At 39.6% G+C, this 24,579-nt stretch overlaps 1 protein-coding gene across 6 annotated transcripts in view; it reads right to left on the reverse strand.

The window, feature by feature from the left end:
• PTBP3 (polypyrimidine tract binding protein 3) overlaps window positions 1-24,579 on the reverse strand; it is a 141,896-nt gene that overhangs the window by 23,421 nt on the left and 93,896 nt on the right. For all 6 annotated transcript variants that reach the window (XM_072154775.1, XM_072154765.1, XM_072154770.1 and 3 more), the window contains 6 exons: window positions 18,348-18,423; window positions 13,794-13,963; window positions 7,423-7,569; window positions 4,585-4,749; window positions 3,935-4,045; window positions 234-408 (listed from right to left, as the gene is read on the reverse strand). In XM_072154775.1, the coding sequence (XP_072010876.1) occupies window positions 234-408; window positions 3,935-4,045; window positions 4,585-4,749; window positions 7,423-7,569; window positions 13,794-13,963; window positions 18,348-18,372 (793 nt within the window). In that variant the 5' untranslated portion in view covers window positions 18,373-18,423. The remainder of the gene's footprint in view (window positions 1-233; window positions 409-3,934; window positions 4,046-4,584; window positions 4,750-7,422; window positions 7,570-13,793; window positions 13,964-18,347; window positions 18,424-24,579) is intronic.

Consider the following 24,579-nt stretch of genomic DNA (forward strand, 5'->3'; position numbering starts at 1 on the left):
GTTGCCTGACGATTACACAGCTTTTTTATGTTGACATGACATTGGGGAAAATCAAACAAAAATGCACATCATATTAAATATGTGTTGGCTTTTTTGGTCGATTTTATACATTTTAACGGCAGATGTGTGATATTTCTAGAATTGGAAACACAGTACATGTAGAAACAAAAGCTTGTGGAGGGAGGGGGTGGAAGAAACTCTTTACAGATTATACAAATCTATAAAGTACCTACCAAAAGCAGCTGCCATTGTAGCATCAAGGGATGGCTGCCCATCTCCAGTAGGAAGGTCAAGGCGTGTGAAGTCTCGGCTCTTATCATTATTGTATTTCACATTAAGGCTTGTCAGCTTAGAGAATTCAATACGCAGGGTACAGCAGGCATTGTAAATATTCTGCCCATCTAAAGCCTAGAAAGTAGAAATATATCAGAAAACAGACAGAATATATTTGGAAAATTGCTGCTCTACAGGTAGTTTAATGTATTCTAAAAGTTGTCTACTGTTTTCATAAAACACAGGAAAATGGAATCAGTACGGTATATAAATGAAAGTGGCACATGTTCTGGAATAGATCTGGTGCTTCTTTAAAAAGTTAGAGATTGACAGTTAAGATTTACTGATAAATCACACAGGCTGCCTGGCATTCTTTGCTAAAACTTATGCCTCTTTAGTGATGTCACTGGGCTCTCCAGCAGGGAAGAATCGCTGCTGGAGTGCATAATTATTAACCTTTTATTAAAAAATTATTAACCTTTGTACGTCACAGAGAGCCAGAGGCTAATTAACTTAATTTTTAAGAATTTAAAAAATTATTTTTTACAGGATTGCCGGTGGCTGAAGACAGTCAAAGACGTGTTCCGGGATCTTCAAGAATACGCCGACAGGTATGTATATGTAGCTTAAATTACTACCACCTTAACGGAAAAAAAAATTTCACAAATACTATCAACTCCACTGTTATATTTTGTGTTACTTACTCCTCCGCCAGTTACCTCTATGTTGTGAAATTTGAAATGTAGTACATTTCAAGTGAAGAGAAACTTGATTCTACAAAGTGTCTAAAAGATGTTATGGTGATTTAGCTCCTATTTATGTTTCACATTATTCTCTATGGCATAGAAAGAAGCCAGCAGAAGTGAAGCATTAGCATTAAGACCTTCCGTGAAACTGTTTCATGCAAGTCATACTGTGGTTTAATGAAGCTTGGACAACCTCCAGATAGTGAATTTAGGTTCCTTTCCCTCAGGCTTATAGGGGGTTCAAAGGAAGAACGAGTGAAAAACAACATAAGAAGGAAGTAACACGTTATACTCTATGTCAGAAATGTGTTTTCCAGCAAGCTTTACTACACTGGCAGAGTGGCACTTTAATGTGTTGTGACCATTACTACTAGAGAACTATTTCAGCCTGATTGAAGCCAGATGGACCTGTGCCATGAGGTAAATCTCATCATTATGATGCTTTCCCTTTTTCATCCATTCTTAGTAGTTTTGTGCCAGAGCTCACACAGGGGGTTTTGCATGGGATTTTCTTTCGTTTAAAATGTTAGCATAATAACTGCATATGTGTATGATGTCTATATATGGTATTTGTATGTATGCATGTATTTTCTGTATGTGTGTGTATATGTGATGTGCATTTGCTGTATGTCTGTGTATTTGATGTATGTGTATTTCCTGTATGGGTTTATGTTGTGTATTTACTGTACTCACAGTATTTATCCACAGGAAGTAAACAATTATGATTTCTGTTGTATAACAGCAAGCAAAAATCTAGAAATCCACGAGGAAGTGATACAGAAAAAATATTGAAAAATATTTTCTTTACACAAACAATATCCATTATTTGCTAAAAGCAGACAACACCCTTAAATGAACACTCCAGTCAATGCTGAATTATACATTGTGGTGGGCCTGAAAGGAGGAGCAAGGTTCTAGGAATATAATAAAAACAAGTAATGCCCCTCCCCTTCAGGTCCTGCACTATGCATTATTAAATAGATTAGCTTGATTGGACGGTTCATTTAACCCCTCCCTCTAACCAATGAGATACAGGGTCACTATTGAGCTGTCAGGTGCCACCTTCAGGGGGTGAATACTGTGACTGCAGTACCAGGCCCATTAATTAGAGGTGGCCCGGACTGTAGTCCTGGTGTCCACAGGGTCTGAAGATTCTATCATCGCAGCTTCCTGTCTGCATAGAGAATCTCCACCCACCAGCCCTGGCCTGCTCACTGCTGCACAACTGCCATCAGGAGGTCAGAGGTCAGCCCACTTCCCGGGCCTCCCATGCCCAAAAGGACCCCTGCCACTCTTCTCCCTGCTGCTGGGGTAGTGGAAAACAATGGGGCAGTTCTGCAGCTTTAGTGTAGGCCAGCTGCTGAAGATGAGCTTCCTCTTTATCCCTCCCTTCTCTGCCCACACCAAGCTGCTCATGGTCTTGGCCCACAAATCTTTTCGGTCAGGGGCCAAAAAATCCTAGTTGCATCTCTGGAGGGGTCTCAGATTCTAGTCACCTAACATTAAAAACAGAGACTTGCTATACATGATGCTGACATCTGCAGATAAACAGCTGAAGATATACTACACTTTTTTATACTAAAATGACACAAAACAGAATAGGAAGTGTGGCTATCACAAGATCTAGAAGAAAATGTGCGACATTATACCAGTGTTGCCTCTTTTGCAGAGATACCGTATATACTCGAGTATAAGCCGACCCGAGTATAAGCCGAGACCCCTCATTTTACCACCAAAAACTGGGAAAACCTATTGACTCGAGTATAAGCCGAGGGTGTAGTATACAGCCAGTCTCCGTGTAGTATACAGCCAGTCCCAATGTAGTATACAGCCAGTCTCCATGTAGTATACAGCCAGTCTCCATGTAGTATAAAGCCAGTCTCCATAGAGTATACAGCCTGCCCCCATAATGTATACAGCCTGCCCCCATAATGTATACAGCCTGCCCCCATAATGTATACAGCCTGCCCCCATAATGTATACAGCCTGCCCCCATAATGTATACAGCCTGCCCCCTGCCAAGCGAATAAAAAACGTAATACTCACCCTCCGGTGTCCCGATCTTCAGCGCGAGGCTCCCGATCCTCGGTGCGGTACCAGGCGGCGGCGGGTCCTCTTCTCTCTTCTGTAACCGGCAGATCACGTCCATGCGATCTCCCGGCGGGCGCGCACTAGGATACCGCGGTGTCGCGGCTGATGACGTCATCAGCCGCGACACCGCTGCAACTTATTGTGCGCCCGCCGGCAGATCACATGGACGCGATCTGCCGGCTACAGAAGAGAGAAGAGGACCCGCCGCTGCCTGGTACCGCGCCGAGGATCGGGAGCCTCGCGCTGAAGATCGGGACCCGCGCTGAAGATCGGGACACCGGAGGGTGAGTATTACATTTTTTTTTTTTTTTTTATTGACTCTTGTATAAGCCAAAGTGAAGTTTTATACACGAGTATATACAGTAACTATTAAAGAGATATCACCATTAAAGGTCTTATGCTAGAATGGGGAACAACAATAGACTGAAATAAGACTATTAGAAAAAAGAAAAAAAAAAAAAAAAAAACTGACTAGTAGCATACTAAAAGATGCATTTGTGAAAACACTCGCTCTCTTTAAAGTTCTGCTAAGCTCTGGCAAAGGTGGATACATTTTTCCCTATCGTCTGCATGGGCTCTGCCACTTATCTCAATGTTGCAAAATAGGTCAGTCATTGTAGAGCAGGGCCCAGGCACATTTCAGACTCATTCATTATTGAAGGTCTTTGTTTACAAGGCACATTTACACAACGCTGCTTTGTTACTCTGATAATACACAGCATAAGATTGCCAAAATTCAGAAATAACTGTAAAATATGCAGAAAGAATATTTTTTTTTCTCCCCATCTCCTGTAATACATGTGTGCGTCATGTGCCTTCCTTACCATTTTGGCGTGATGTGCATTCATTGGATCAGCGTATTGAAGCAGAGCCTGGAACTGGTTGTTCTTTGTAAATGTGATTATCTTCAGTACTGTTCCAAACTTGGAAAAGATCTACGACACAGAAAACAAATGAGAAGTATTAAGAGACTAAGTGATAAGATCATGTGTTCAAAGATTCTAATACGGTACTTGTTCTTACAATCGAAAAGACTGATGTCAATGTTTTAATGTATTGTCGTACAACATAGGCCTCTCTTTTTGCTACAGAAGTAGAATACTGTTATGTTTGTGGCTTATACGTGGGCCCTGTATAATGAACAGTTTTCAATATGTACAATCTGTTGTATGGTCCATCATATAGGAAACTACTGTATACTGCAAAACTAGACTGTGCTTGAAGGCACCTATTATTTAGCAGGGACTCACAGTTGCTGATATTATGGCCGCATTGTTATTCCAGTCCACAATAAAGTGGGCATAGGGACTAATTGAAGTTTCTGTAGACTTTAACCTATAGACATTTTCATTACCCACAGAAAATATCACTAGTTTTTGATGCAATGTGTGATGGAAATAAAGGTCTTAGGTATAACATAAAAATATATTTATTGTTGAAAAAAATGAAAAAAAATTTGCAGCACTCCATATACCTGGTGAAGAACTTCCAGAGTGACAGGATAAAACAGATTCTCCACAATTATTCTCAGGACAGGACTCTGGCCTTGTAATAACATATTTTCACCTCCAGGACCCCCAGTGAGCGTCAGTCCACCAGACTGGACGGTGTTCACAGCTTGCAAAGCAGCCTGTGCACGCTGTTAGTAAAAAAAATAGGTGTTATAAAACAGACCATTAAACCAGAAGCACCAATAACATTATAATACTGTTCCACATTCACTATTACCGGTATATTGTACTAATATATAAAGTGTACATTTCTGTCAATTTCCATAATTGCTTGCACATTTTTTAAAGCCTGTAGAACAACAGTTCACACCTGCTTTTGGACCTCAGAAATTATGCAATGGATTGGTTGAATCCACTGATTTCAAAGGACTTTTAATATCTTCTGTTAGTGGCGCTTACATTATTTGCAGCAGCGCTATTTTTTCACCTTAAGTAAAAGTCTAATGGACACAATAGACTTTCTGACAGATCCGATAGACTTCTGTTATTATCGTTTTAATGATGGAAGATAATGAGATATGTCCAAACGCAGGTGTAAACTGGGCCTTACATTCAGAATTCTGCTGGTTATAAGTATAAACATTTCACAGACCCTCTGTCAGGGTTTTCTTTTCTTATACTGCAAATAATGAGCCATCAGGTAATGCCCATGTTTGCCTGTTCAAAGTAAAGAAACCCAAAAGGATCCATTGAGGTAGATTTGCATGGGATTTTAGCACAATATTTGCTAGCTATTAGAATTTCCTAAACAAGAATGAGCTAGAAGACCTACAGTAATCCTCAACAGTCCAAAAAAAACGAAGAAAAAATTGCTCAATTTGTTTATTGAGTGTATAATGTATACAAATATATGGGTATAATTTTTTTAATTAGCTATCATTGTGTCTCTAATAAACACTATGCAGGTAAACCAATTTATATAGTTCTTCCTATGTACATTTTGCATGAAAAACCATGTGCCTATGGCTTAACTACACAATTCCATGCTGAAATCCTAATAGAATATTGGTAAGGAATGGATAAAATATAAAAGGTAGAAGAACTCGAATATAGAGAGAGGACAAAAGAATTTTAAAAAAAAATATTTTTGGAAGGATGTGGGGTGTGACAAATGACGTTCTAAGAGTTGTCTCCAACCTGCGGCTTTTTAAGATCATAGGCAGCAACAGATTAGAGCCGAGTCATTTTGGTGAGAATTTTCTATACATGCTGTGGTCAAATAGGAGTTGGAAATAAGATGTGACATCCTCTATTGCTAGTTGTGGAGGCAATCATATCATTTTGTAAAGTGCAAACCAGTATGTAAATGAGGTGACTCCTGAAAGACATTGAATTATTGAATTACCACATATACTCGTGTATAAGCCGAGTTTTTCAGCACAAAAACTGTGCTGAAAGACCTCACCTCGGCTTATATACGAGTCAAAAAAATCCAAAAACCTTAATACTCACCCGCCGGTGTCCCCGGTGTTCCTCGCGGCTCCCGATCCCTGTTGCGGCTCCCCGTGTCTCCTCTTCTGTCTTCTATAGCCGGCAGAGACGCGTCCATGTGATCTGCCGGCCGTCGCACACTACGATGCGGCATCACAGTGTGCGACGGCCAGCAGATCGCATGGACGCTACATGGGGGCTGGCAGGCTGCATGCTACATGGGGGCTGGCAGGCTGCATGCTACATGGGGGCTGGCAGGCTGCATGCTACATGGGGGCTGGCAGGCTGCATCCTACATGGGGGCTGGCAGGCTGCATCCTACATGGGGGCTGGCAGGCTGCATCCTACATGGGGGCTGGCAGGCTGTATCCTACATGGGGGCTGGCAGGCTGTATGCTAAATGGGGGCTGGCAGGCTGTATGCTAAATGGGGGAAGGCTGTATACTGCAAGGGGCAGGCTGTATACTGCAAGGGGCAGGCTGTATACTACAGGGGGCAGGCTGTATACTGCAAGGGGCAGGCTGTATACTACAGGGGGCAGGCTGTATACTACATGGGGGCAGGCTGTATACTACATGGGGGCAGGCTGTATACTACATGGGGGCAGGCTGTATACTGCTAGGGGCAGGCTGTATACTACATGGGGGCAGGCTGTATGCCAAGTGGGGCTGGCTGGCTGTATACTACACCCTCGACTTATACTCGAGTCAATATGTTTTCCCAGTTCTCTGTGGTAAAATTAGGGGTCTCGGCTTATACTCAGGTCGGCTTATACTATACTATATATACGGTATTCTTCAAAAATACTTAAAAAAAAGGTCATTTTCGGTTTATTTGTGTTGATCACCTACAGACCCATACAGTTATATAGCAGCTATAATGCAATTGTTCACTTTACTAAAGTCCTGTGCCAACCATTCTTTGTTCACCTGGCCCAGTGATGAAAAGTCATCTTGACTTGTGAGAGATGCAAACAACCACAGGTGACAGGTGAACAAAAAACAAAGAAGTGATAGCTTGTTGCATTTTATAAGCTTTTTAGATATACCTTTCATGTTTCCTAACAATTGTAATTATCTTTCTGAAAACTAGCTTTTCACTGACCCACTGGGTTTGTCCATGCAGTGATGCACTCCTCCTTCCTTCTATGGCACCCTCTTAGCACAATCCCAGAATTGATCACTCCGCTAGCATCTCAGGCATGTTTAAAGACTGCAGACTGTATGTAAATGATGCCCAACGGCGAAATTCAGACATGATGGATATTCTTAACTAATGAATCTGATGCAAATCCATAGTAATCCTTGCATATAGGTTGGAAAAGTAGATTTTTGCAGCATTTGCTTTTACAATTCCATTCTAGGACTTACCGACTGATTAGGCAGGTTGTCAGTCTTCAATTCTCTATGGTTAGAATACTGAATATAGACAGGCTGGCTGCGGAGATGAGGAGTGACAGGGGTGTAGTAATTCATCATAGTAATAGCCGCTTCTTCAGAAGCCATTTCCAAGAAGGCCTGAAATGGAAAAAGACTGAAATATTACCACATATATAGAAATGCACATTATCTATTATTTGTATCCGGAATACTTATTAAATACTTCAAGTAAAAAAATACTTTGTCTAGTAATTAATCCTTTCCTAAGCACCAGACTTAAAGAGAACCCGTCATGCAAAATAACCCCCCTAAACTAAATATATTTTCATAAACTGCCGTTAGAGAGCATTGCCTCTATCCCTTTATTGTCCCTCTACATGCCTGTAAACCTAAGCAATGAGGTCCTAAAGCTGTATGCAAATGACCTGTGACATGTCCAATGAAGCATTAGCATATTCAAGCTGTCCACTTTATTCATGAGTGGGAGGCACAGCCACACCCCCAGTGCATGACTGACAGCCTGTATAATGTGAGGCTGTATAATGATGTGCTTCCTGGTGCTGGTGGCCACACCCCCTGCAGCCTGTGTGTGCATGTGTGTGTGTGTTTAGGAGAGATACAGCAGCTCCAGGCAGCCATGTTACAGCAGAACATGTCAGATTCATGTGTAGCTGATGTCTGTGTCTCTCACCTGTATATTAGGAGGATGCAGCATGTCAGCAGATGCAGCACACACACTAGCCATGCTTTACTATACATTACACACAGACATGAGCAGGGGGAGAAGAGGGGAGGGGTAACAGGGGTGACATCACTGCCTCTGACCATGTGACCAGCCTCATTTACATGATACAGAATAGATGATTTTACAATGATTAATGTATGAAATAACTAGATAAAGGCTGGGATGGGATCCTTGTGAGCTGCTCCAACAGGTAGAGGTGACAGGACTAGTGACACAGACCTGATGACAGGTGTCCTTTAATGACAATACAAGCATTTGAGCCAAATAGCAGGCATGCAAAAACTCACGATAAAAATGGAAACAAGTGGTAAAACCGGAGCACAGCACTGCTATCCAATTACTAGAAGTAGTAAAATGTGTTTTTGTTAAGATTTTAACCCCTTAACAACCTGGCCCTTTTTTGTTTTTTTCATGTCCATTTTTCACTCCCCACCTTCAAAATTCTATAACTTTTTTTATTCTTACATGTAAAGAGCTCTGTGATGGCTTATTTTCTGCGTAACAAATTGCACTTCATATTGACAGTATTTAATATTCCGTGAAAATGGTGAAAAACCGCATTTGCACCGTTTTCTTGTGGCGGTCACTGTGCAGCCCAAATGACATGTCTACTTTATTCTTTGGGTCGTTGTGAACACGGAAATACCAAATTTATATAGGTTTTGTAATGTTTTCATACATTTAAATAAATAAAAACCTCCTGTATAAAAAATGTTTTTTTTAATTTTTGCCATCTTCAGGAGGTAATGGGGCAGATTTATCAAGCTGTCTGAAAGTCAGAATATTTCTAGTTGCCCATGGCAACCAATCACAGCTCACCTTTCATTTTACCAGTGCTCATAAATATTTTAAAGGGGGAGCTGTGATTGGTTGCCATGGGCAACTAGAAATATTCTGACTTTCAGACACTTGATAAATCTGCCCCAATAACTTTTTCACAATTCGGTGCACGGAGCTGTGGGTGGTGTCATTTTGACGTTTTAGGACTCTACAACCTTTTGATCACTTATTATTTTTTATATTGTTCAAAATGGCAAAAAAGTGCCATTTTCGACTTTGGCCGCTATTTTCTGTTATGATTTTCACAGTTTATTTATATTTATATCAGTTCTATGGAAACAGGGTGATTTGAATTTTTAGGTTTGTTTATTGTTATTTTTTTTTAAAAATAACTTTTACTTTAACCCTAGGTTGATTGATCGATCCTACCATATACTGCCATATTGCAGTTAGGCAGTATATGGGTAATCTCACACAGGAAATCACTGTACAGGAGTCTAGCAACAACCCTCTATTGCAGTGATGGGCAACCTTATGAGCTTGGTGTGTCAAAATTCGCCAAAAAACCGAGCATAACTCGGGTGGTGTGTCACCTTGACAAAAAAAAACATAATTTTGTATATTTATAGTTTAAATAACAAATATGTATAATTATTTAACTTCTAGGGTACTTTAATCCTAGGTTGTGTGATTGATCCTACCATGTACTGCCATACTACAGTATGGCAGTATATGGGGTTTTTCCACATCATCTATTTATTACAATGTGCTGGACAATCTCTCAGCCTCCCGGCTACTGCACCTGGCCGTGTAGGAGCCGCGGATGAAACTTAACTCTCCGGTGGCCGCGTGTCACTGAAAATGGCTATGCGTGTCAGCACTGACACGCGTGTCATAGGTTGGCCATCACTGCTCTATTGCATATATATTATATTTAGAAAAAGTCAAATAATTTTATAATTTCACCAACTCAGATATATAAATAAAGGTCTGACACCCCAAATTCACATTTCCCCATATGTATTAAAAAACTACATCCCATGCGCTCCTTGGCTCAGCTCCAGGCCCACTCAGTGAGAGAATATGGCTCTGGTGATCTATATACTCAAATAGGACCAATCCTATAATAGTAGAGGAGGATTTAACGAGGAGAACAGGTCAATAGCCCTAACACACCAATACACATATATTTAGATCAATCTGTGTGTATCTTAAAAGACATTAGTTGTCTTTTGTAAAGGTTACTGTTTTTGATTTGCTAAACTATACACAACATTTAACTATACATACATGTTTGGACATGCATAAAACAGCTTTTGAACTTATTGTTTAACAAAATGTTACTACCACTAAGGAATTCCTTAAAGTTTTATTAAAATAGATCAAGAAGTCCAATGTACCCCAAAATAGTCTCAATTTACCTGCTATCTTATCCTGTAATAAAAAGTCTTAATAAGGATCTTTTGAATATCGGTAATTACAAAAATTATAGCTCCCAGAATATGGCAACACAAACATATGAATCTTTCCATTACCACCAATAATATCGCTATACTAGGAACAAATATAGTGATGAATCTCATATTACCACCATTCAGTGATGAATATTACTGCCATATACGGAGTAACATTACCCAATACAGTGAGAGCAGTCCTGAGTAGAGGCAGGGACTGGGGACTATGATAAGTTAGCCTACTAATGGACCAAATATTGCCATCTTAACCCCTTTTTTGTTTTTTATTCTTTTTGTTTCCATTTTTCCATTTTCCACCTTCAAAAATCTATAACTATTTATTTTTCAAAGGAAAGAGGTGTGTGAGGGTGTATTTTCCGTGTAACAAATTGCACTTCATAGTGACAGTATTTAATATTCTATGCCATGTACTGGGAAAGTGAGAAAAAAAAATCCAAATGCAGTGAAATTGGTTAAAAAACACTTTTGCAATGCAATGAAATTGGTGAAAAAACACTTTTACACCCTTTTCATGACATGTCTGCTATATTCTTTGGGTCGGTACGATCATGATCACCAAATTTATATAGGTTTTAAAATGTTTTCATACATTTACAAAAATTAAATGGGTATTCCCATCTCAGCATTTGCATTTAATTTAATTAATTTGCCATATGTAAGCATTTCTTCAATTGGATATTATTTAAAAAAATGTTCCTGTATGAAGAGAATTTCTCATAAATGCAGCCATATTGTCCCTTAGAAACGAGATAACTTCCTCGGATACGACCACCTCACATTTTGGCAGCAGTGGCCAGACGCTATTGAGCTCTGCCTGACCTCCTGGTTTCAGCAATCATTACTACAGGACGGCTGTGGGTTATGCAGTAACTCCCAGACATTTCCTATACAAACACCCTTGTGTCTTTGTGCAATCCCTCCAGAAGAGGTGGCCGTATCCAAGGACACAGTCTTGTTTCTAAGGGACCATATCACTACATTTATGGGAAATTATCTTCACACAGGAACATTTTTTAAATAACATCTATTTATAGAAATATTTATATATGGCAGATTAATGAAATTGAATGTGAATGCCGAGACGCGAATACCCCTTTAAGTCCTGTACAAAAAGAAAACAAAAACATTTTTCCATCTTCTGGCGCTAATAACTTTTTTATATTTCAGTGTAGGGAGCCGTGTGTGGTGTCATTATTTCCAAGATGAAATGATGTTTTCAATGCTACTATTTTGAAGACGGTGCGACCTTTCAATCACTTCTTATTACATTTTTTATATGTTGCAAAATGGAGAAAGAGTGGAGAAAGATTTTCAACTTTTGGTTAAATCACAGGAACAACTCTTATTTTATTTTGATAGATTGGACATTTTGGGACGCGGTTATACCGAACAGGTTGATAATTTTTTACTGTTTATTTATAATTATATCAGTTCTAGGGAAAGAGGGGTGAATAGCATTTTTATGTTATAGTTTATTAACTTTTTATTTATTTATTTTTCAGACCCCCATCACTGATTCAATCCTATCAAAAAATTCTGGACAAATCCTAAATGGCTATGTAAGGGACAATGCACAATAAAGTAGGACACAAATCAATATTAAACCGGTTACTAACAGAAACTAACACTACCCATTAAAAAAACATTGAGCAATACCAGCAACGGTTAAAATAAATAATAAATAAATAATAAATAAATAATTAAGTACAATTAAAAATTAAACATTAGAAAGCACCAATTGCAGGTGTTACCTATGGGTCAAAGAAGAGACTACCAGCTCACCTCCCCAATAGGCGTCGAGTCCGGCACGGGCCACCCTTCTGCTGGGGTACATCAGTGGCAAGAGAAAAGGAATACATGGTCCAGCCAGGCTCCAGACACCGAAAAACGCGTAGACATTTATTCTATCTGAGTGGAGTGCCAAACTTTTAATTATGCACTAAATAAAGAAGTTTTTCGGTGTCTGGAGCCTGGCTGGACCGTGATTTCCTTTTCTGTTACCTATGGGTGTCTGCTGCAATAAGCAGTAAACAGCCACCTTGTATGGAGAGTCCTCTCCATACACCTCCAGCTGACATGTGACGTATCAATACGTCATACATTGCTAAGCTCTCATCACCTACGGCCAGTGACGTAGCATAACAACCCATTTACATTGAGCATATGGTTATTGCATAGTGGAGCTGTGGGGTTGTGCTGGCTTCACTGGCTCCCCCGTGTATGTGATGAGAGCTGCGGAGAGAGGCAACACCATATATGTGACCACAGACAGCTGTCATACGGGGCGATTTGTGACACTAAACCACAAGTATCTATAGTTGGTTGAGTGTCCCAATGCCACCTGACAGGACCTCTTTAAGTATTCACAGCTCTAACACTGAACGGCTGTTTGTGAATTACACCTAGCAGCAGGGGGGTAACTTGAGGGGGTGCAGAGGGTGCAGTCGCAAACGGGCCCAAGAGGCTTAGGGTGCCCATAAGGTGTCACTTTTCCATATGAGAAGACTATTACTATAAACCATTCATTATAGTCGGAGGCCTGGCATAGACTTCGCACCAGGGCCCACCAGCTTCAAGTTACCCCACTGCCCAGCAGCCAAAGCTGTTCCTGAGAGCAGAGTAGATCAGCTAAGGTTGCAATGGGACAGATCACTGGAGGTCTAGGCATGCAGCAGTATTTTCTGCCTGGCCGGAGTTCCAATGATAAACTTTGACAAGTGTGGGGAGATGGTACGCATGCCTACAGAGAGGGCTCTGCATACCGTCTGGCACACATGCCATAAGTTCGCCAACACTGTTCTAGAGTGTGAAGTATTGTAGGGGATCCATGGAGGACAGGCCAGTAGTTCCTAAATTATTTTCATAAAGCAAAACTAAACTCTGGTGGTCTTCACCACAAGATAATCACTGAGTAGGTCACTGAGTAGGTACAAGAAGGTAACCAAAATAACATTTTATATGCCAATGCTCTGAAACCCTATAAGTCTCCACACGCTTGAAAGGCACCTTGATTCGCAAAGTCACCGTAAGGAGAACTTTACTTCCTGACCCTAGTCAATAACCTCTCACTCAGCTAAAACTGTTCCCTACACTGTACTGAAGAGACGCACCCATGTCGAAACAGAGCTGTCTACAGTTGGGAATCTGGAATAGATATACTGGTTTGGCTTTAATCCCACGAAAAGAAGATAAGCTGTTGTTGGTCAAACATCAGTCTAGTGTGCATGGCATTAGTAAAGTTCATCTGCTAAATGGGTGGGAAATGTGGTGGAAAACAACCATTCATTCATTTCACATTTGGGATTAATAGGATTAATAGTAAAAAAAAAAAGAAATACAATTTAAACAGCAAGATACATTACCTGGCTTTTACTTTTTAACATCAAAAGATTTGTAACTTTTCCAAAAGGTACACCTAATGAGATGATCTCAGCTTCTGTAACATCATTTGGAATTTTGCGAATGTGGATTACACGTGAAGGGGAACAGGGAGATCGATCTCCTTTAAATTTCTTGCTATCGTTCCCATTAGCTGAAAAGAGATAAAAAAAAGAATCTATTAACAGCACTGGATAACTTTCCTCTCCATCGGACAAGCAGAAGATTTGTCCTTTGAGAAGCATGGGGTGACACTGGAAGAAGGGGTATGCGAGTTAGATCTGGCATTGCTCTGGGTGCATAGGACACAACCTTGGTCAACCAACTACCTCATTTGCATATGGATTAAACTTGGAATACCTTGTAGATGGTATAATGGACAGAAATAATAAAAAATGTTGGAAATCAAGATGCATTTCTCTACAAAATGTTGCCAGCAGATTGTAATTCTTGGTATAGAAATCCCTAGAAAGCCTAACCTCATTAGAGAGTGTAAATATCAAGGGAATTATTGCCTACCTATGAAAAGAGTTAATCTTTACCCTCTTTACCTCATCTCTATGCTATGTATGAGATTTAAAATACCATACAAGACACACTTTTTAGCAATTGCTATTGTCTCAAGTCAGTAGAGTCTAACCGCGCCAAACCCTCCTGACTACTTTCCCAAAAATAAAGTGACTCTAAGCACACACATTCTGATCCATCTTGTTCTGCGAGCTGAAAATGTTGTTAGATTATCAGGATACAAGGTTCATATACACTTTCATTTACCTACTGAACATTGTAGTAGTATCTGACACATAGAAAGAGAGATGGGACAGATCAGAGATGAGATCCATGAGCTGCATATTACACACAATGACACTCTCCAGCTCTGCTTCATCTCGGCTACAAACACTGTTGGATCTGATATGCCTCCCTCCCCCTTCCCCCAGAAAAGAACTTATGTACCTGTAGTTTGTGGTTCAGGATGTGATGTGTTGTTGTTGTTGTTTGCCGGCAGGAAGTCAGTAAGTGTAATGCAGGGGGTCGGAAACCAAGGGCAACTGAAATTGTGTACACGAGGACTGATAGAGACAGGTTAGATTTATATCTGTGAAATGCTGTATTTTTGTTAATAACAGTGAATTAGAGAATATGTTATTTTGTTATCCTGAGTAAATTTAAAGCGCAACTGCAAAGATGTAGTGATTTTACCAAATTATTATATGTGATTCCTCCTTTGAAACAAACAGAACAATGCCTACTTTGTGCTGCTCACCCTTTTCTTACCAAAGTTATGGCATTTTCTGTTCTGAAAGTGTTAGAGAAAAATCTTTCTCACTTAATGTGAAGTGGGCGGAGACTAATGTATGTAAGTCTATGTCCTCAGGCTGAGAACAGCTAGCTTACCCATAGATCCCATGATGCCTTGTGTTCTCTCTCAAAGTAATTTAGCATTAAATCCATTTAGTTTCCCACATGTAAATCCAGTGAACACTGCACAGTGCACATACAGGATGTATATGGTGAGAGCCTGGCAGCTTCCATAACATGGAGGAGTAGGGAACATGTAACAAGTGGTAGAAATCATTAGTACATGAAGTACACGCAGCCTGTGCTGCGTGAGCACTAAGGGTTAATAGCTTATCTGCACAGAGCTGATACTGCCGATGACAAGGTGGGGGAAAGGAGCAGCATAAAGAGAGGAAAGAGACAGAGAAAGTTCTGTAGAATCACAGACTGGGATGGAGGAACTGATAGGTAACAGGGAGATTCCGTACCTCACTATTGTGTGCATGAGACATCTGCATTCACTGTTCTGCACATTTCCAGCCTGCTACATTCACTGTTACTTGACCTCCTCCCCTCCCATAAAACTGACCAGAAACAAAGTTTAAACAATATACACATACAGCACATGGAGAGGAGGCTTATCAGCACATGGAAAGGAGGCAGCCCTTACAGTAATGAGGTAATCTGAGGGCTTTAGCAAAGTAACTACTGAATATAGGTAACAAAGATAATAGGCAAAGTTGTTTTACATCCCAAGAGCTATTGATTTGTGAAAAATAAAAAACTTTTACAGTTACTCTTTAAAAAACTTGTCTTCATGGGAATACCCCTTTAATGACGTATAAAGCAACAATTACTACAATTACTTGCACTATTCCTTTCTGAAACAAAAATTTGCTGCAGGTTAAGTGTTAGATTTAACTCTTGCACTTCTCGGATTCCCTTTCTCACAGAAATGATCTCACTTAAGTTGGGATAAAAGGGACCCTCTGTTCTTATGATTGGTGGGGGTCCCTGTTGTTGGATCCCCATGGATATACAACATATCCAGAGTACCAAAAATAAGTTGCATTTATGGGAGACAGAGCCTTAGGCCTAGCAAATCCCTTTCATATATATCTTGTTGCATTTTTTCTTTTCATAGTCATTAACAAAAGTTAAAAAAAAAAAAAACTTTACCCATACAAATACAGAAAATTCTATGTAAATAAGAAAATACTGATAAATGTGAGCCATTCAAGAAGTGGAAGTTTGACATAGTGACTCCCCATCCCAACACGCCAAGTTGGACCAGTGAGCTTTAGCAGATTACTTATTGCCTTTCATTCTTAAAATATCTCAACAAACACAAGATATTTCCAATCAGAGGTCGCGCAAATTTTTTATAGAGTTTTAAAATTTTTCTAGAATTTTAAAGTAAAGCAAATTATTAACATTTAAGCATGTTACTAAGTTGCTATATTATGCAGGGAAACCATCACTATAGCCAGGTTTGATGCATAAATGAAATTTTAGGAAATTCAACATTTTAAGGCCTCATGCCCCTAAACTTGTGCTTTGGCTGTGAGTTAGCTGCACAAAAGCTCAACCCAAGGGACAGCCACTTGGAATGGCAGTCGAAGGTGATATGAAAAAAGAGGGCTGTGGCCTTGGTATCTCTGCCCACCCAAGCCCCAGCCTGCAGGACTCCAGTCAATGTATACATCTCACTAGCCAAAATAATAGAGATGTGTAGTACAGCGCCTCGACTGCAGCCTCTTTCTGCAAAGAATGCTCCTACCTCACTTATGATTTATGAGTTGTATTATGATGCTCATATGGCAAGTAGAGGTAAAAAGCAACATGCAGATTTATCCACATGCAGCTTTTTCAAAGAGTAAAACTGCCTGTACAAGGGTCTATGGCAGTGATGGCGGACCTTTTAGCGGCCGAGTGCCCAAACTGCAACCCAAACCCCCCTTATTTATCGCAGGGTGCCACCAAAATTTAAAGCAGTAACTTATTGCTCCCTATTTTTCAACAACTTTCAATCATATTGGTCTCCTGTGGAAAGTAGAAACACAGTAGAAGAATGGAAAATTTGCATTGTCCTTGCTTCTTTCCAGTGTCCCTCTGCACACAGAGAATCGTGGGGCCAGCAGGAGGTCCTCCAAAGATAATTTAGCTCTGTCTCATTCTCATACTCATTCTCCCTCTTCCTACAGTCTCAAGTAGTGAAGTATCACTTTAAGATTCTTTGAGTCCTATCTGGTGCTTGGGCGATGGCCCGGGTGCCCAAAGAAAGGGCTCAGAGTGCCGCCTCTGGCACCCGTGCCATAGGTTCGCCACCACTGGTCTATGGCATAACCACGTTAATGCTAGTGCACAATATTTAAGCCACATAGAGATGGGTCAAAAATGTAGTACGTCAAACCAAAAAAGGAAAAAGAGGGCATCGCCAGTTATTTAAATTAATTTAAAAAAATATATAATTTTATTGGAAAAACATTCAAAATTAAATATAAAAAAAACTGAGATGGATACACAGACAGAATAAAGTTCTGGACAGTGAACTACACATATATATATATATATATATATATACACAGTGGTGAGGGTATGTTTATTAATAATGTGCACATATGTAACAATCATATATTACCTGAAGTCAGAGCACAATACAGAGCACAATGAGAGATGCTGCCCAGCACCTCCCCGACACATATTTCAATACAAACAAATCTTTGTCAAGGGGTCGACCACTTCAGCTGCCTTTAATTCATTTAATTAATGGCAACAGCCTCAATGTTTAGCATTTAATTATTACTCATAAAACAATTGTTGGAATTCTAATGCTTTTGACAATGGAGTGAAAATGTGGGAATCCTGCAATGTGCCAGGGTTTTTTCTATTATAACAGTTTTCAAGCAACCACATCGGTGAACATGAAAGGTAGGATCCCTCACAATTGTTTTTGGAGTTATTTATTCCAACACCCCAATATCTATTGTTGAATAGAATTGCTATACATCTGAGTAAATGTGAGTAATAAGCAGGTCAGCTATTCTATACATGTTTTAACAGAGTTTTTGCCAGCTTTTCTATGCAGTAATTGTAATTACATTATTCATTTGCACAATAACATCTGTCCTATTCAGAAACTACATTTCAATATATCTGGAACCTTAGCCGGAACAGGTGAAAATTTTTATATATTGCACTGAGAAAATATTTCAGAAGAGGCCAGCAAAGCGAAGCATGCTGGTCCTCGAAGACTGTACCTGTAGCTGGAGTGGAATGGCTCATGGTAAAAGGACCCTTAGCGATACCAGAAGGGAGAAGCTCGTCAGACGCCCGCTAAAAAGTAAATAAAACAATGTTTACAATTATAACTATTTAAATAAGCACAAAAATAGATGGCAAAATAAATATTATGACAATTTTTTTTTACAGGAATGAGTATTTTACATATATATATTATTAGGGGAAGCAATTCTGCAAGAGCTGTTCTTAACATAAAAACTTGATGTGCACAACAGGTCATTTTTTGCCTTGCCTTTTAGGGTTAAACATTTATTTGTATTTTTGCTAAATTTTGTAGTGTAGCTGCCACAGTGCACAGAACGGTGTTTACCCCACCACTTTATTATTTGCTAACTGCCTTCAGTGTATAGTGGTAGCTGCACTACCAGATTCAGTGAATAAAATAAAAGTTACATTTACATTTTGTGATTTTTTTTCTATTTCCCAGTTTTTTGTTTATCACTGATTGATCGACCCACCATGAGTTAAGGGTTTTTTTATCCTGATAATTCAGTGACATGTTTGGTCACATTGCCTTTAAGGAAGCAATATTGAGTTTATTGTATAACAGAAAGCTTCTGTGTTCCCTCTAATGGCAGCTGCAGGTAGTAAGATCGTGTAGAATGTAAATGTTAAAATAGTGTATTGAAGTCTGTCCATTATAATCAATGCTGCCAAAGACTAAAAATATCATTTGAATCCTACATTTTTAGAATAAAAAAAATGCAGGCCTCTTAATTGGGGAAAATGTATCTTATCTCTTAATGCTAAAGAGCAAAATGCAATGTCTTTACATTCAGACTCCACCATACTACAGTACTGCTGCTCACAGACTAAATGACAAGAAATCCATAAAATGATCACATCACAAATGTCACATCTATGCGGCTCAATAACCTATAGTAAGTTACAAGCTCTACCATATAGTATACCTAAGCAGGTCAGTATTTTATTTGTGTGTACTAGGGTCTTCACCACCCTTCTAGGGCTAGATTACATAAGTCTCTTGCTCCTAAATGTAAATCAATGGCACCATCCATGCCTCCACTATTTTCAATAGATCCTGTCTGTCCTAAATGTGATGTAAATTAGGTGACTGCTGCAAGTAAATTCTTTGAGAAATTTCTATTATTCAGTCTGCAAAATTCTTATGTAACAAGTTGGGCAAGTAAAAATCAAAGCACTACAGAATTTGATGGCGCTATATAAATAAAGATTATTATTATCTTCTTGTCTTTGTCCACCTGCTTTGCTTTTTACTCCTCACTGCAAGGCACAAATGCTGTTTTTTAGGGTATTATTTGCCTATGGCAACTAAGCAGCAAGCACCCATAACCAATCAGGATTTAGAATTCAGGGTTTTAAACCCCCATTGTCCCAAAATATGGCAAGTCAGGAATGTGGTTTGTACATAAGACATCAGTGAATCCAGAACGGATCCCAGGCAAGCACAGGGTCAGTTGGAGGAGCCTGGAGCCCCTGATGCTCATTTGCATAGTTTGTAAAGCCTTTTTTTTCTTAAGGCTTTACAAACACAGTATGTCAGTGTGCTTGGTTTACAATACTTCATCCTGGTGGTAGATGTCCTTAAAACTACCACAGAGTTCGCATTCAGCATAAGACTGTCCAGTGAAGCAGCACTGTCTTGCCTTACAGCACTTTGAAAAAAATTGGGCATATTTATGAAATCAGTGTTTGCTCCAACCCAGGATCGCTAATTTGACAGTGAACCTACACACGTGGACAAAATTATTGGTACCCCTCGTTTGGTGAAAGAAAGACCCACAATGGGCACAGAAATAACTCAAATCTGACAGAAGTAAAAATAAATAACATTTCTCTGAAAATGAACAAATGAAAGGCAGACGTTGCTTTACAACCGTGCTTCAACAGAATTAAAAAAAATTAAAAAACTCATGCAACAGGTCTGGACAGAAATGATGGTACTGCTTAAAAAAATGTGAGAAAGGGACATGTGAAATTAGAATCAAAGGTTTCTACAGTCTTGTAATCAGTCAGTGTCCTGTATATAGGGCTACAGCTACTCACTGTGCTACTTGGTGACATGGTATATGCCACACTCAACATGGACAAGAGGAAGCAAAGGAAGGAGTTGCCTAAGGAGCTTAAAAAAGGTATAGACAAGCATGCTAAAGGTAAAGGTTATAAAGGCAAATTGATGCTCCTGTGACTACAGTTGCACATATTATTCAGAAATTTCAGATCTATGAGACTGTAACCAACCTCCCTGGTCGTGGCCGCAGGAGGAAAATTATATTAAAGTAGCAAACTATATTAAAACTTCTGAGGAGATTAAAAGTGAACTTCAAGCTCAAGGAACATCAGTGTCAGATTGCACCTTCCGTTTTTGGTTCAGCCAAAGCAAACTTAATAGGAGAAGAACAAGGAGGACACCATTGCTGAAAACAAATCATACAAAAGCAAGACTGGAAATTGCAAATCTACATGTTGACAAGCCAGAAAAGCTTCTCGGAAAATGTCCTATGGACAGATGAGACTAAAATAAAACTTTTTGACATGACACATCAGCTCTATGTTCACAGACACTAAAATGACGCATATCTCGAAAGGAACACTATCCCTACTGTGAAACATGGAGGAGGCTCTGTTATGTTCTGGGGCTACTTTGCTGCATCTGGCACAGAGTGTCTTGAATTTGTGCAAGATAGAATGAAATCTCAAGACTCAGGAGCTCATGGGTTTTGCAACAGGATAATGAACCAAAACCCAAAGCTAAAACTTCTGTGGAACTATGCCTATTAAAGGATACAAATATTTGGGATTGGTAAAAGTTGTAAAAGGTTCTCTATTTTCAGCATTTCTATCTGACACAGTGAAAAAGGCCACAAACATGTTCAGCTCCATTCCCTACATGTGGCTGTGATAAGAGGTCCATTTACATAGAGTCCCATATCCATTCTCATACAGGAGATAGAGTGGTCAATTTTTAGGAACTTAAATAAATCTGCATTAAGATCCTAGGAATGCACTGTAGGTTTATGTACAGACTAACATTACAATTACAGGGTGGAACTAGACACCAGAGTAGAACGCAGCAGAGCCTGCAGCAACACTGCTTACCTCATGGTTACAACATAAGCACTAATATGCTACTCCCACAATTCCTAGAACCTTCGGAAGGGAGTGAAAGGGTTGGGCAAAGTTAAAAAATGTCATTTGAAAGAAAAAAAAACAGTAATTCTCATCACTACATTTTTTTTCTATGTGTAGACACAGAAAGGGGAACATGTATCAGAACAGATTACAGTAAATACTATAATGATGCAACCTAAACTGTTACATCCCCAGAGGTTCTAAGAAGGACACATATGCCATGTAAAAGACATATATTACCATATACATATATATAAGTTGATATAGGCTACTTTTGAATACCTAGAAAAGAAAAGAGAAGAAGCTTCTTCGAGTAGCAATTGTTGCTTCTCTATAACTGTGTAGGGTTATAAGGTTATATTCCCCCAATATTTTAATTGAAGTCTACATAAAAGGCAGCACACAATCTTCCAAGTAATAGGATTCCAGCTAATTTACCAAAAAGTCCAACTGTACAATACTCAGGCCAGACCTTGCAATAGAGAAGTAGCAATAAAATCCAAAAGCTACATATCAGACTCCACAGGCCTGTAGGTTTGTTTTTAACTTGAATTTGTATGAAAGTCGCAACTGCATATTTTAGAAGTGTAACCCCAGCCAAAATTTTTTTGGTCTCTATGACAAACACCTTTGATAATTCTTACAGCTGATAATTGTAGCCTGGGACTAAAGTTCAGTAAATTACCAACATCCAGAGGGTCGTTTGTAACTAGGGGTCGCTGGAAGTCGGGGACTAACTGTAATAATATATTATATATATACACATTCATGTCTCTTATCTCATCAGCCTCATCGATCTGTATTGCTGCCACCAACAATACACATACTTTTTGAAGTTGGGCAAGAACGACCTGACTGCATGGTGCATGTCCACAGGGCCCAAAAGCACTAGGAGACAAGTATTTAGTTGGGACTTTTGGGACACTAAGCCACTAGTTAGCAATGACCTGTATAATGTGCCAAAAGTAAATAAAAAGGTAGGTTCCTTTTAAAGGAGCTTTCCCGTAAACTACACTTCTCCACTACCTACAGGACAAGGGATAAATATCTGATTGCAGGGAATCCTAGCATTCAAGGGAATCACAGACTGGCAAATAATGCAAAATTGCAGCAATGGCTTGACAAAGTCATGTAGCAATCAATGGAAGTCAGAACAAAAACTCATCCTGCGCTCCAATGACTTCTATGGGAGATGTCAAGGGATTTATGCTGATTGGTTTCCACATTTATTGCACATCTACAACCATGGTACATTTCGATATTGAGTGTGAACATCCACAAGGGCTTGACCTACATGTTTATAGCAGAGTTAGCATATGGCAATATTACAACACATAGCTATTGCACGGTGTCAGAAATTACTATAAATGGAAGCCTATGCAATAATCTACAAACAAAGAGGTAGTAATAAAAATGGGCAAATGATGCACCAGCAATGGGCATGTAGTGATGTAATAGTACTATTGTGGGGCATGTTATGGTTATAGAAATAAAAAGTATTACCCTCTAGAATGTAATATGATGATCTTGTCTACTCATCGTGCATAGACATAGGATTATACAAGTGCTTCACAATGAATGAAAAGGCCATTCATAAATTTATGGGAGGAGTGGTCTGCTGCTGGAGTCAATGCTCAAGGGCCACCACAAACAGATGTATCCAGTACATAGGCTACAAATGTCTCAGCCAATGTGGCACGCCACTCCTGACCGACAGATAACCCTGGTCAGATGTACTCCTAGCTACATCCAGGACACTACTGAACTTTTAAATAAACTCAAGACTGCAGGTCCACTTCCTTATGGTACAATTCTGGCCACCATGGATGTGGAATCTCTATACACTAACATCCCCCATAAAGATGGAATAGCAGCATGCCGGGCACACATGAAGAAGCACAACTCACCAACAGAACTCATAAAATTTGTGCTCACCTACAACTATTTCTCTTTTGGAGAGGATCTGTACCTACAGTGTATGGGAACATCAATGGGTTCAAGGTGTGCACCACCGTATGCCAATCTTTTTAGGGCTGAACTGGAAGGTGCTTACTTATCCACATGCACCACAAAACCCATGATCTATCTCCGTTATATTGATGATATTCTGATCATCTGGACTGCAGCTATTTAGATAAGGAGATACACTTTCTAGATACCACAAAACAAATTAAAGACAGCCGCTTAATCAAACAATATTCCATCAACCAACAGACAGAACAGCCTACCTGAGAAATAACAGCTTCCACCCCAAACATACCAGACAGTCTATCGTATACAGCCAGGCTATACACTACAACCCTATCTGTTCAGACAAGACAGATCTGGAAAAAACTCCTGGAGCTCAAGTTTAAATTTCTCCAGTTGGGCTACATACGGAAAGTCAAAGATATAAAATTAGTGCTCTACTCCTTATACTGTTTGTCGAATGGCTAGAGCCTCTCACCACCTCTTCATGGACTGGAAATAAAAGATATCCCCGACTCCTTGCATCGCCAATCGTCCTCCTTTAGTGGGTTGAAACACAATCCTTGTCTCGTTACCGTGTCCACGGAAGAATCCTGAATAGGCGAAACCTGGGTCGGGCGAGGTGTTTTAGGCGTCTTATGCTTTTACTACATGCGCGCTTTTAAATTGGAATATGTGAGTATATACAATAAATACTATTTCCTTTTTGAACCTGGCAATCTGCACTATCCTTTCGCATACCTCCTGATGTAGGATTGGGAACACACCGTGGACACGGTAACGAGACAAGGATTGTGTTTCAACCCACTAAAGGAGGACGATTGGTGATGCAAGGAGTCGGGGATATCTTTTATTTCCAGTCCATGAAGAGGTGGTGAGAGGCTCTAGCCATTCGACAAACAGTATAAGGAGTAGAGCACTAATTTTATATCTTTGACTCTGTGACTTTGTGGCATATACGGGAGTATGCCGTATTAGTGGCTCCTCCATATTTTTATGTTACATTTTCCATCTTTCCTGGATATTTTATTATTTATTTCTGCATACATACGGAAAGTGACTGACAACCAAATAAGTAAAGCAGCAGCCATCAACAGAGATGATTTA

Source organism: Engystomops pustulosus, chromosome 1 (assembly GCF_040894005.1).
Source record: "Engystomops pustulosus chromosome 1, aEngPut4.maternal, whole genome shotgun sequence".
NCBI lineage: Eukaryota > Metazoa > Chordata > Amphibia > Anura > Leptodactylidae > Engystomops > Engystomops pustulosus.